General features: G+C 41.0%; 1 protein-coding gene across 2 annotated transcripts in view; it reads right to left on the bottom strand.

Annotated features, from left to right (window-relative positions):
- Positions 1-687: 687 nt before the first annotated feature.
- The window catches only part of LOC115005510 (nuclear receptor ROR-alpha A-like), a 19,398-nt gene continuing 5,426 nt past the window's right edge, over positions 688-14,659 (bottom strand). The window contains exons 2-11 of one of the 2 annotated variants that reach the window (XM_029427360.1): positions 11,505-11,590; positions 8,952-9,093; positions 8,185-8,414; positions 7,905-8,112; positions 4,804-4,925; positions 4,573-4,705; positions 4,104-4,211; positions 3,003-3,113; positions 2,754-2,866; positions 688-1,679 (exon numbers count right to left, since the gene is read on the bottom strand). In XM_029427360.1, the coding sequence (XP_029283220.1) occupies positions 1,515-1,679; positions 2,754-2,866; positions 3,003-3,113; positions 4,104-4,211; positions 4,573-4,705; positions 4,804-4,925; positions 7,905-8,112; positions 8,185-8,414; positions 8,952-9,093; positions 11,505-11,590 (1,418 nt within the window). In that variant the 3' untranslated portion in view covers positions 688-1,514. The remainder of the gene's footprint in view (positions 1,680-2,753; positions 2,867-3,002; positions 3,114-4,103; positions 4,212-4,572; positions 4,706-4,803; positions 4,926-7,904; positions 8,113-8,184; positions 8,415-8,951; positions 9,094-11,504; positions 11,591-14,659) is intronic. The other variant, XM_029427361.1, reaches the window with a different exon arrangement.

Here is a 14,659-nt window from a genome sequence, read left to right as displayed (position 1 = left end):
ATACCCATGAGCCTCAGCGGTCTGTGCTGTGGAGAAGACTCCACCCTGGGACTTTAAATCAATATTTAATCGTTTTCGGATGAGTGTTTTTTTGCACTTTTAGGTTCAAACTCCTGCAGGTGTTTCTGTCTGTTTTGGGTCAGTCAGCTGTGTTTTGAGTTGGTATTTGCTCCACATGTGCATATTTACTTTACAAGTTTAAAAGTGTTTTAGGACTTTTAATCTGGTGACCTCTGAGAAAAAAGGCTTTTCCTTCATATTTCTTTTTCCTGAATAATCATCACAAAAACAAGCGAATATATTGAAAGAGATCAACAAATCATCAAATACACACAAACAGCAACAACTGCAGCGTCTACGTTTCTGCTAATTAATAATCCAGTAAAACTGCCTGAGAAGAGACGTGAACGTGACGTTTGGTGTCTCGTTGACTTTTTCACGATCTGCATTAACCTGAGTGATGCATTCAAAGACATCGGGAGAAGATGACAGACAACATGCAGCTGACCGTCACACAAACTGAATATAAAGTAGAAACATTACTGCTTGATTGCAGAAGTGGACAGAAACATGCTGGACAATGAAAGTTACCGTCCAGTCTTTGAGAAAAAGTTCTTATATTTAGGGAGAATATGATTAAGCCATATATATATATATATATATATATATATATATATATATATATATATATATATATATATATTAAAAGCCTTAAATCCATCAAAAAGCCAAACAGTTAAAGATACAAATGGCAGCAGAGCTAAACGCAGCACAGCGATGTGCGTCTTTTTGTTTCTGAATATTCTATCAGCTGCTGTAAACACACGTTTATTAACTTTTGTTCATGGCACCTTTTCAGAAATGTTATATGTAAGTGCTGAGTCTGTTTCTTCTCAACCTTTGATGCAGTGCATTTGCTCAAACATTATTAAAACCTATAAAAACTTAATTTTCAATTCTAGAAAAGAACTCAAGTTTCCAAAAACACCAAATCTGTCGGATTGAATTTGGAGAAATGTGTCTAAAGACGTGTGTGACAGGATTTAAAGACATGATTGAAATGAATAGTGCAGCCAGCTTCACATTAGCTTGTTGCACCGTCCAGTTTTATAAAACCCTGCTGAGCTCGGAGCACAAACTGCTCCTGGAGGATATAAATGTATTTTCTGTGCCGCTTTTATCTGCGGCTCAGACGTGAAGAAACGTTTAGAAGAAGAGGTGACGTGATGAAGGACAAACAGAAGCAGGTTTCAGTGAGAACACTGAAGGTGTCCGTCAATGTCAGAGGAATCCAGATCCAACACCCGGGACACAAGACGTGCAGGCAGAACCGCATCCAAACCCAGAACCACGAGAGGAGCAGGAGGAGGCGAAGACAGACCGAGGAGTCCAAAGGTCTCCGTTCTGATGGTCTCTGAGAAGTGCAGCGTCCTCCCCGGCCGCGGTCACCGGGCTCGGTGCGTCTGACCGCTCTGCTCCGTGGAGCCGCTCGGAGCTCCTTCCCGCTCAGCGTTTTAGTCGTCGCTCTGCAGATTGAGCTCCAGGTCGGCACCGAACAGCTCCTTGTAGAGCGGAGGGAAGTGTGTCCGCACGATGTCGGGGTACACGGCTCTGAACGCTGACAGATTCTCTGCATGACGACTGCACAGTGAACGCAACGCGGACACCTTACATCTGAGCTGAGGAGAGGAGGCAAGGGAGGAGGGGAGAGAAAAAAAGAGAGAGGGGGAAAGAGGACAAGGAGACAAAATAGGAGACAATTAAGGAAAGGAGAGGACAGGAGAGGACAGGAGACAAGGAGTGAGGAAACAAGAGGGAAGAGGAGACAAGGAAATGAGGTGACAAGAGATGAGACAAGAAAGGGGAGGAGACAAGTAAGGAAAGAGGAGAGGAGACAGAAGACAAAATATAAGCGTTAGAACATGTGGAGGAGGTGAAGAGTTATTTCTACTGTTGGGTGTTCAGCTGATCGTCTGATGTCTTCAGGTGCTCACATGTACAGGATGCAGTTAGTTATGTCTTCACAGTCTTCACACCTTCTGCAGACTGAACACTCACCTGTGTCGACTGCACCTCGGCGAATGGAGAAAACTAAATAACTGTTCTTTGTATGTTGCACTTGTGTTGGTTTGGCTTGTTTATAGTTGAATTTGTATTCTATTGTTTCTGTATGTTGCACTTCAAACTGGCTGTTTGAAGACCGTGTTCACTGATACGATTGTACCTCTTTGAAGCTATTGTACTTACAAGATTCTTGCTGTTTGGAGTTGTATCTCCAGGATTATTTGCACTTTATGAACGTCGCTTTGGACAAAAGCGTCAGATAAATGAACTGTAATGTAATGTAATGTAATGTTGTGTGAACAAAGCTTCACCTGCAGTTTGTTTATCGAGCTGCTTTAAATGTCTAACGTTGTAGTTCACTGTGTCGTCACACGGGGGCGGTGTGGCGCCATTTAAAGGTTTTATATTGAACAGACATGAAGCTGTGTTGATGTTTGTAACTTCATTCATGGTGTGAGTCATTCAGTACAGCCATTAAATTCACTTTACGAAGACGGTGTACCTGAACGCACCGCTTCCTGTAAAGTTTTACACTTCATGTTTGTTTATTCGGGTTTAATCAGAGTCTCATCTGCAATGCTGTTTATTCTGATCATCACTTCTTCAAACGTCCATCTGAGAGGCTGTGTGTGTGTGTGTGTGTGTGTGTGTGTGTGTGTGTGTGTGTGTGTGTGTGTGTGTGTGTGTACCTTGTTCAGCGCTCCGTCCTCTCTCTGGTTCTTCTGCAGGACGTGTTGCAGAGCCAGCTCTGTCTTCTGCTGCAGCTTCTCCACCTGCAGCTTCTCCTGCAGCCACGACCGGTCTGTGGCAACACACACACACACACACACACACACACACACACACACACACACACACACACACACACACTATTTCAGCTTGTGAACTCACAGTAAATCTGCAGACGTGTGGTGTGACACACCTGAGAGGAGACGTACCTGCAGACAGCAGAATGAACGCTGAGAACAGAGCGAGCTCGTCCTCCGACAGATGCAGGGAACACATGCTTTTAGCGAAGTCAAACACTGACGAGATCAAGTCATCACAACCTGAACACACACACACACACACACACACACACACACACACACACACACACACACACACAGAGGGAAATAACGATACTTCAGTGAACCAGTGACGTGAGTTCTGAATGTGACGTGTCATCAATTGTGACATTTTGTTTTATTAAACCAGAAAAGAGAAAAGAAGTCTCGTCTCACATGAAGGAAGTGAAACAGCTGCGGACCACAATGCAATCTGTTCTGAGGTAGTGCCGAGCTGATGTTTGACACGAGAAAACTATAATTGTGTTATGTATCTATGCGTGTGCATCGTGTGAGCAAACACGCATATTTAATTTGTTTGACAGCTTATAACAAATCATTAACTACTTTTATTTTATGAAAGTATTTATAGACATTAATATATCTTAGAAATACTTGTAGCTTTATGATGAGAGATAGAGTACAATTTCAGTTGACACAGTTTCTAGTGATGGAAGAATATGAATAGGACAAACCGTCCTGTGGAACGAGTGAGCTGCCGGCTTCACTGTGTTGACAGTCACGTTGTTTTATTGTATATTTAAAAAGAAACACGAGTTTAACACAGTGTCATTTTGAATAATGTTATTTTGCAAAAACATGTATTTAGTCTGCGCTCGACATAAATCTGAGTTAAATAAAAGAGAGTTCATTATTACATTAATTTATTTGCATATATTACATTATCGTCTCATTAATGCTCCACACATTGCCGAACATCGGACGGCGGAAAAACACACAAGAAAACTGTTTCTTTCATCTCAGCGGTGCCGTTTTTATTCATGCGTAATGAGATGCAGTTCCTTGTGTTGAACACTAGGGGGCGGACTCCATATACTATTACAGACACAATCATGTGATCAGTTCATCGATCTCTTCACTCAGCGCACATTTCAACGCCAAGACACAAGTATTACAATCTCCCACTAATGTTGAACTGTGTGTGTGAGTGTGTGTGGGTGTGTGTGTGTGTGGTGTGTGTGTGTAACTCACCTAAAGCTTTGAAGACGTCAGGACCCGCAAACTTCCCGTCAAAGTAAACGCTATTGTTCTGCGAGTCAAACAGGCGACACATTCGAACCAAGACGACCTCCAGTGAGCCTGCGGAGAAAACACGGAGATTAATGTGAAACACTTCACATATATAATAATAATATAAATATAATATATATTTATATTTATATAATAGTCTCAGTCATTTCCTAAAACAGCTGCTCACTGCAGTTTCACACAAACAGGAAATAGTGAATTTGTCGGGGACGGATGAATCCACATCTGGTGCTGTAGTGAGTGTGTGTGACAGCAGGACGGTGTGTGTGTGTGTGTGTGTGTGTGTGTGTGTGTGTTTGTCAGTGTGTGTGTGTGTGTGTGTGTGGATCATTGATGTGTTTTTAATAGTTTTTATGTTTGAGCATAAAGATTCATTGACAATAAGAACATTATTGAACAGCAGCCGACTCACCAGCCTTCAGCAGCACGATCTGGTCGTTTTGACAAAGATCCATGAAGCCGTCGATGCGTTTGGCGAACTCCACCACGTACTGTATGGCCTCTGTGATCTTTACGGCACAGAGCTGCCACATCACCTCGGGAGGCTGCACAGAGACAGAAGACGTTAGAAACAAACACACGGGAACTAAAGTCAATTATAACACAAGTGCTGTCGCGGTCCACACAAAGGCTGTAAACGCACCTTGCTCTGGTAGCTCTCCACCTCGTCCTGCAGGAACTTCTGCCAGCTCATCTGGTGCAGCTCCTCCCTCAGGTACTGACACGTCTCCAGGTGAGACTTTGAGGTGACCTGAACCAGATGATCTGCAACACAACACACGATAGTGAGAACATGGTCAGAGATGAAACTGAGTGTGTGTCAGTCCGGGGAGGATCCTGAAACGGCTCAAAGATGCTACGTCATCGACGGACTGTCCAGGATGCTTTGAGTTCTTCCTTTAAAGGGTTATCAACGGATGCATCCAGGTGTGTCCTCCACGCCAATAAAACACTCACAATCCTCTGCGCCCGGTGCATTTCCTGTCCCCCGATTTGGAAACAAGGGAAAGAGACTTCAGTTATCTGGCCTCCGCAGACCAACAACATCTGTTTCTGATTGTTGGAACAGTTCAAGAAAAACTTTACATTTTATGTGTTTTACGAAGTTCTTTGAGGTAAAATGACTTTTTCTGTCAATGGAGTGTGGTGGCCATGAGGAGGGTAAATTAAATGTACGTTTTGAACAAATAATAACTAATAATAATTGTCAGAATCCTTGTTGATCTGATTACTTTTTGTCAATATTTGATTTGATAAAAACATGTTGTGGGTTTTGTAAATCTATCTTTTTATAATATATTAATATTGTTGGACTGAGACAATTAGACGGTGGAAGAGAAGCGCTCGAACCCTGGTGTGTGTGTATGAAGCCACTTCCTGCTTTGTGTTTGTGATCTTTCATATTGTGGCACAGAAGACGAACGAGCGTCTGTGTCTCCTGTTCGTTCTGTTCGTTCCAGAACAAAAGTGAAATAACAGCAGAGATCAAAACAACGAGTGAATGCAGCTTCTGTGTGATAAATGCTTTTTGTGAAAGAAAAACGAATCTCCAGGGAGAACAAGGAGATGATTTCCCCCCCGAGTGCTCGGCCACGTCCCACACGGCCCTAATTACCAGACAGCTGATTACCACACAGAGGTTTTAATGAGCTCTGAAGATGAGGTTCAACCTCCTGCTATTTTAAACCACCTCTGCCTCAGTGTGCCCCACACATCCCTCTCCTCTTCTTCTGTGTCTCAAACTCTTCTTTGTTTCTGCTTCTCCTCTTCTTCTTCTTCTTCTTCTTCTTCTTCTTCTTCTTCTTCTTCTTCTTCTTCTTTCAACAGATTTCCTCATCTTCTCTGTTTGTTTTTTCCTCCAGCTCTCGACTACAATCTGCATTTCTTCGTGTTTGTGTCCATAATGTTCATAAGTTCATGATGGGAATCAGACCAGGACATGAAGTACGACGTCTTATTGTGTTTTTATGCTTTTATGAAATATTGCGTGTAATGCTTCTATTTTAGTGTTTATTTCAGTATTGTGTATTTGGGACACACACACACACACACACACACACACACACACACACACACACACACACACACACACACAGGGTTATCATGTTTCTGTGTTTTCTATATATAATCGTTATTGTACTGCACAATAGTGCTATACGAGCAGATGTTCTAGAAACATTACATAGCTTAAAGTGTAGTATATATAATAATATATATTATATATATAATAATATATATAATAATATATATAATATATATAATAATATATATTATATATATAATAATATATATAATAATATATATTATATATATAATTATATATTCTTATTATAAAGTCTACTCCAAGGTGCTGGAAAGGAGGGTTCAGCCGATAGTCGAACCTCTGATTGAAGAGGAACAATGCGGTCCCCCGGGTGATACTGTGGGAGGTGCTGCGGGAGTATGGGGTGAGGGGTCACTTCTGTGTCCGGATACTCGGCAGTAAGTCGGACTCAGTTTCCCGTGAATGTTGGCCTCCGCCAGGGCTGCGCTTTATCACCAATCCTGTTTGTGATTTTCATGGACAGGATATCGAGGCGTAGTCGTGGAGGAGAGGGGTTGCAGTTCGGTGACCTGAGGATCTCATCGCTGCTCTTTACAGATGATGTGGTCCTCATGGCCTCATCGGTCTATGACCTTCAACAGTCACTGGATCGGTTCGCAGCCGAGTGTGAAGCGATTGGGATGAGGATCAGCACCTCCAAATCTGAGGCCATGGCTCTCAGCAGGAAACCGGTGGATTGCCTGCTCCAGGTAGGGAATGAGCCATTACCCCAAGTCAAGGAGTTCAAGTACCTCGGGGTCTTGTTCGCGAGTGAGGGGACGATGGAGCGAGAGATTGGCCAGAGAATTGGAGCAGCGGGGGCGGTACTGCAGTCACTTTACCGCACCGTTGTGACGAAAAGAGAGCTGAGCCAGAAGGCAAAGCTCTCAATCTACTGGTTGATCTTCGTTCCTACCCTCACCTGTGGTCATGAAGGGTAATGACCGAAAGAACGAGATCACGGGTACAAGCGGCCGAAATGTGTTTTCTCAGACGGGTGGCTGGCGTCTCCCTTAGAGATAGGGTGAGAAGCTCAGCCATCTGTGAGAGACTCGGAGTAGAGCCGTTGCTCCTTTACGTTGAAAGGAGCCAGTTGAGGTGGTTCATCTAGTAAGGAGCCACCTGGGCGCCTCCCTAGGGAGGTGTTCTAGTCACGTCCAGCTGGGAGGAGACCCCGGGGAAGACCCAGGACTTGGTGGAGATTATATCTCCTCACTGGGAACGCCTCGGGATCCCCCAGTCAGAGCTGGTGGATGTGGCCCGGAGAAGGGAAGTCTGGGATTCGTTACTGGAGCTGCTGCCCCAGCGACCCGACCCCGGATAAGAGGTGGACGATGGATGTATAGATGGATGATGGATGGATGGGTTATATATATATAATAAAAGGATGGATGGAACTTGAAATATTGATATAAATGAAGTTTAACAAGATATTGTGAAAACAACACGTTTACACTAATCAGTGCCACCAGCGACATTTATTATTAATATTATTATAATTAATACTTCATCTCTATAATAGAATATCCAAAATAAATAATCCCAAACTTTTGAATCCTTTGAGCTCAGACGAGGTTGGCGTGCTCAGAGCCCAGTTATTGTTGGACCCTGCAGGTTAAATATGTAATTTATCTGGTCATTAGATTTAAAATGCATCTCACCCAGTTCAGCCATGGACACTGTGGGACATGTGTCTCCGTCGCTGAAGGAGCAGTACGGGAAGAAGCCTTTATTGGGCCCGTAGTCGCACCGCGGCTCCGGTTTGATGCCGTTTATGTCGAGTCCGGACTGATCCGGGGACGGCTGGATGTCTAGGTAGAACCCACGAGCTTCTCCTCTTTCTCCTCGTTCTCCTCCTCCAGAGTCTGCCTGTGTGTGGAGGAGAAGCTCTTATAGTAAAGGAAACTGTGGATATCTGTGTAAAGCAAACAGCCCACACACCTTGGACGACACCGATCCTCCTGCTGGGGAGTTCTGTTCCATGTAGCCTCCCACCTCATCGGGCAGCTCCGTGAGACCCGTGGAGCCCGGGCTCGGGCTGCCGAGGCCAGGGTGTGACAGGAGGGAGCCCTGCTGCTGCAGCAGCTGCTGCTGCTGCAGCAGGCGGTGTTTCTGCACCTCCGCGTACAAACTGTCCCGCTGCTTCTTCGACATGCGACCAAACTTTACAGCTGAGTTTGACAGAAAACAGCAAGGAGTGAAAACAAGACTCAGAGTCTGCAGGTGCTGAATTATATCATATTATATATATATCTACTCAACAAGCAGTTCAGATAACTGTCAACAGATAACAACATATTCTGATTCAAACACGTGCACCTGCAGCTTTTACAATTACAACAAACATTACTCAGAAAGTCAGAAAGAGACTTAATCAGGAAGTCAAGCTGTAGATGTTGTTTTATTTATTAAGTGGATCAGTAATTATTAATTACTTTGCACAAGAAGTCAGTTTTACACCAAAAGACATTTCAATTAAAGGAACTTTCCGTGCTGTTTTGCATCTTAACAAGACACTAAAATGTGGTGTTTTTTAGGGTAAAGTTTCGGGTCACGTGAAGAAATGAGCCATAAACTACTTTTACATTATTTCATTAAACAGAAACACATTTCTGCTCTGCTGGTTCGTCTGCAGGCGAATATCTTGCAAAATGCTGACCGCCAGATGTTTCTGCAGGTGTGTGTGTGTGTGTGTGTGTGTGTCTCACCGTCTCGGGACATGCCCACAGTCAGACACTTCTGCAGACGGCAGTGTTGGCAGCGGTTGCGGCTCGTTCGGTCGATCAGACAGTTCTTCTGGCGAGGACACGAGTAGGCGGCGTTGCTCTGCTGACTGCGCCTGAAGAAGCCCTGAGAGACGAGGAGATCTTAGATTACTTATCTTTAATGCACTTTTATTTTTAGCTACACGTTTCATTCAAACATGTTCTTTGGACGTATTTCTTCGTTTTCCGAGCTCTCTTGTCTTGTCTAGCCTCTCTGTCTCGTGTGCACGCGGAGAAATCAACATTCGCTGCTGGTTGGCTGAGAAACGAGCCTCCAGCTGCCAGCAGCAGCTGCACACACTTGCTTGTTTGGGGGGAAAGTTCTCTGTGCCAGACGCTTGTGAAGTGCAAAGCGAACGTCAAATGTTTCCTCTGATTCTGATAATGAGACTGGACCGACGCTCAGCATGCGGAGGATCAGCAGGAAGAAGCACAAGAAAACAGCTTCAATCAAGTCCATCAGACGGTGCATTTTGGGATCGGTGGAGGTCTCATTGGCGAGGCGATCCCAGGACAATGCAGGGAACTCTTAGGCCTCTTGACGGATGGCCGCCGCTATGGTACGCTCCTCATCCTCCATAGTCGAGTGTATGTTGGCGCAGGAAGTTGGGTGACGAGATGTTGCATCTGCTGCAAGGTTCGTCTTCCCGGGAATGTAGTTTATCTCGAAATGCCAGAGTCCGTTGCTTTAAGCGAAACAGGCGGGTGTTGGTGATTCCGTCAAGGTTTCGGTCACCCAGTATCTTGACTAATGGCTTATGATCAGTAACCAAGCAAGTCGTCGCACCCTTGGGTTAAGTACTTGGTTTGCTCCAAGCCCCACACTACGGCCAAGGCTTCGCCTTCAACTGGGGTATACCGTCGCTCAGCGGAGGGGAGGAATCTTGAGCCGGCCAAGGTGATTCGCCACCCATCGGTTCAGCAGTCGGGTAGTTTAGAGTTACAAGAGCAGTGCTTTTGGGACAGGAAGTAGCCGATGCCTTGTTGGGACCAATCTGGGCGAAGACAGGTCCGCTTGGAGACGTCAAAGATTTCCACACCCAGACAGATAGCCTCTATAATCAAGACTTTGGATGAGAGAAAGGCCTCATCTAGATCAGGCGTCCATTGGAATTTTTGCCTTGGGCTCAAAAAGGGCTTAAAGGGAGCCATGGTGTCGCGTAGCTGGGCATAGTTGGAGACCTGATTGACCTGCCCGAACTAGCTGCGTATGTCAATGGTAGAAGTTGGGGTGGGAAAGTCGCGGATGGCGTCCAGATACTTGGGAAGCGGTTCGATTGACGACTCAAAGATCCGGAAGCCAGCGAAGTCCACGGTTCTTTGTCCGAATTTGAACTTGTCGGGATTCAGCACGATGCCTTGTCATAGTGAATAGTGTCGTCCACGCATCTCTCCTTTTGATCGAAGTCTGTTAAGATAGCGTCGAAACGGTGTTTGGTGTTTCAGTAAAGAAAAGAAAACCCTCCGTTACTTGAAGAAGAATCTCGTTTTTGAAGAATCTTTATTAATCACTCAAAAATGTGAGAGATATTCCTGAAATTAGATACAGATAATTGTCAATAAGAATGTCTCTAATAACATATATACAACGGATAACTGTGATAACCGTGATGTAACATTTCCACATTACTGATGTATAGAGCACCTTTAAACTCACTCCACAAAGAACTGTGAAATACTGTAAAACATAAAACAATGAATGAGGAAAGGGTTAGGGTTTACAACCACACACCTCTAATCATTATTCTCCGGACGCCGAGCTGAATGAAAAGATAAAACTATTTATTTATTAAATGTGATGAACTTCTGAAGGTTTACAGAAGCTACTGTGAGGAAAAGTGTTTACTTTGTTAAATAAAACTGATCCAACCTGTTGGTGAACAAGCTTTTTATACACGACTCACAATAACTTTGTCAACATTGTTGATGAATAAACAATAAAATGTTGTTTTAAATAAAAACTTTACGAAGCTCTCTTTAGCGACACACGTTTTAGACGTTGTTTGTTTAAACGCATGTGAGAACTTCAGCAGCACACAAGTCCGGAATTTTATTTATTTATATATTATCTGATAAATAAAACTAAAATAGATGAAAAAAAACGACCAGACAACTAAACAAAAAACAAAAACAAAGATGACTAAATACATTTAAAAAGCAAACTAAACGAACAATAACTTCAAACGGATAAAAAACTATTTTGGAAGACGCTCACGTTTACGATGAAGTAAGTTAACTCAAATACATAAATAATGAAGTAAACAATAATAAATCAAACCAAAGTTTACACTGAAGCCTTGAGACACCGAGCGCTTTACAAAAATAAACTAAATAAAACATATTTATATATATATATATAAGTTCCACACCATATATTTGTTAATCATCTTATTTTAAAACATTGCATTTAAATCTGTATTCCACATTTTTATTTCTAAACTTTCCAAACAGCTGAGGCTCGACAGGAAGTGGGAGTGCAGAGGGGGCGGGGCTTACCTTGCAGCCCTCGCAGGTGATCACGCCATAGTGGATCCCTGAAGATTTATCTCCACAGATCTTACATGGAATGATTTCAATCTGAGCTGCAGACACGGAGGAAACAAAGAGTCAAATCAGCAGCTTCACAAATGTCTTTCACAGTTTGTGTCTCGAAGATGATGAAGTTTAATTATAAAGACATTTCATTAAAATAATACTCAACAGAAAACTCCTGCAGACACAAGGTGTTTGTTCAGGGATAATAATAATAATAATAATAATAATAATAATAATAATAATAATAATAATAATAATAATAATACATAAGTAGGGACAGTTTAACAATTAAAGTAAATCTGAAATGTTTAAATAATCTATTTGTTTTTGCCAATTTGTAGTTTTTGTAGTTTTAAGTTTTCACTTGTAGTTAAATACATAAAATCATTCATCTTTAAAAGTGCGCGGGTCGTCTTTTAATGTATATAAAATATTAATACAATTAATTATGTAAACTTCATCTGGCGAGAAGGATTGTTAAAATAATATATTAATGTTTGTTTGAGTGTGTGTGTGTGTGTGTGTGTGTGTGTGTGTGTGTGTGTGTGTGTGTGTGTGTGTGTGTATGACTGACAGCTCGGCTCTGAGCTGTTATATTTAGCAGAGGGAAGTTATGTAAGTGCAGCCACATGAACACACACACACCCACACACACACACACACACACACACCCACACACACACACACTAAAAACAGTGTAGAGAATCTCCCAGCTGTCTGTAAAAACATTTGCACGCTTTGTCTGGTTATTAATCTGCTCAACTTCACTGCCAACAACCTTCAGTTCTGTGAAATCCGTCTTGAAAAACAAGCGGAGGTGTGTTGACATTAAGGACACGACCCACAATCCTTTGCAGGTTTGTCTTCGTATCGAGTTCTCAGCAGCAGCTTTGTGTCGGATTCTGACTTCATGCAAACGTAACTTTACTAACTAACTTTCTTCTCCAAGCAAATATTGATTTATGCGATTAATTATTCAGCATGTTATGTAATAATTCGATTGACAACATTCTGTAGCACTTTGAGTTTTGTTTACGCATATAAAAAGTGCGCTTATAAATACAATTTATTATTATTATTATTAGAATTAGAATTAATGTTTTTCACAGAACTACGTTGAATTAAAGCAGAAATGTGTTTGTTGATGTTTACGTTCTTCTCGCTGAGCGCTACAGCTAGCAACCAGCTAACTTAGCTTAGCATGAACACTGGAACTCTAAAGCTCACTTTGTTTGTTGTCTTTGTTTATTTTTTACATAAACCCAAGTGTGAAAACATTAATTCTTTTATGTTGATTGAACTGAAGCATGTCGATAATAAACAGAGAGACATATTCCAGATTTCGTTCTGACGATATTTTGCAGCTAATAAATGTTTCAAAGTCTACAAGAAATTAAAAACTCTCTCTCACACACACACACACAAACACATACACACACACACACACACAAACACACACACACAAACACACAAACACACACAAACACACACACACACTCCGCAGTAATTAGCTCTGAGTGTTAATCCCGTCTGAATTCTACATTTCAACATCAAAGAGGACATTCAACAAAGCCACCGCCTGAAATTAGAGCCGATGTGAGCGCAGCAGATATTTTTAACACAGCCAGACACAAACACAACCCCCCCCCCCCCATGTGGTTCACTGTGGAGGATACTGAGGCTCCTCAGCTTCTTCTTCTCTGGTCGAGAACAACACCACCATGATGGAAGTTCTGCAGTTTCCATCAAAGTCAGAGGTAAATTCTTGATGCTCATGTTTTATCCCAAACACTGCGGCTGTGTCTGATCCAACACATCTGGAACAGTTCTTACAAGTGTTGGAAAATCTAAAAGCACCGAGTTTAAAGAAATAGTTTGACGAGACTTTCCTTCTGAGAGTCACAGGTTGATGCCTCATGTCTGTACGGTAAATATGAAACCAGGAGATGAATCTAAAGAGCTGCGACAGATTATCAGGGAAGCGCGTTAAAATAACATTCAGTGCTGCAGAAAGTTCCAGAATGAAACTCCAATAATGTCACTGAGCAGCAGAAAGCTGCATATTCTCTCTTTAAAAAGTGTAACCAAATGATGTGACCTTTGGGGAAACAAGACGTCTTCCGATGAGTTTCTTCCTGCTGGATGACTTCTCAGCACTTCTCTGGTGAACAACAAGGTTTCCAGGATTCTTTGTGTTCAGAAACTCAGTTTTACAGATTTCGATTAAATGAACTAATTGATTAGTTAGACGAGAATTTACAGATCTGTAGATAAATATTTTAGAATATTTTGATAATGGATCTTTGAAGCAAAACTGTCAGAAGCTGTTTTCAGCCTCTTTGCTTTTCTCTTTTCTTATCACAACAACAATAATAATAATAATAATAATAATAATAATAATAAAAATCACAAACTGTTTTAATAATCAGTTAATAGTTAAAGTAGTTTTTCCTGCAGAAATGTTTTTAAATTCTGTTTTCAGCCTCAAATCTGGAGACTTCCTGCTTTCTTCTGTTTAATATCATATTAAAGTGAATATCTGACACACACACATTTAAAGACTTCAGCTTGGACTTTGAGAAACTTGGATTTTAAAGCCGATTAACTAGAAATTAATGGGCAGATTAATCGATATTAATAATATTAATTAATTATATATATATACATTATATATACATATATATGTATAATATAATGTAATATATATATATACATTATATATACATAGATATATATGTAATATATAATGTATATATCTATACATTTTAAACATTTATATTAATATATATAGATACTCTATGAATATATATATGTATATATATAATAATATACATCTATATATTAATATATATAATGTATATATATCATTATATAACATATATATATTTATATATATATATACAATATCCATATATATATGTATTATGTATATATTATATATATAAATATACTATATACATATATCCATATATATATGTATATATTATATATGTTATATCTATATACATATATACATTATATATACATATATATATGTATATATAATGTATATATATATACATTATATATATATATATATATATATATATATATATATATATAATGTATATATATAT

Source organism: Cottoperca gobio, unplaced genomic scaffold (assembly GCF_900634415.1).
Source record: "Cottoperca gobio unplaced genomic scaffold, fCotGob3.1 fCotGob3_311arrow_ctg1, whole genome shotgun sequence".
Lineage (NCBI taxonomy): Eukaryota > Metazoa > Chordata > Actinopteri > Perciformes > Bovichtidae > Cottoperca > Cottoperca gobio.
Note: the sequence above shows the minus strand (reverse complement) of the source record. Positions and strands in the feature narration are given on the sequence as shown.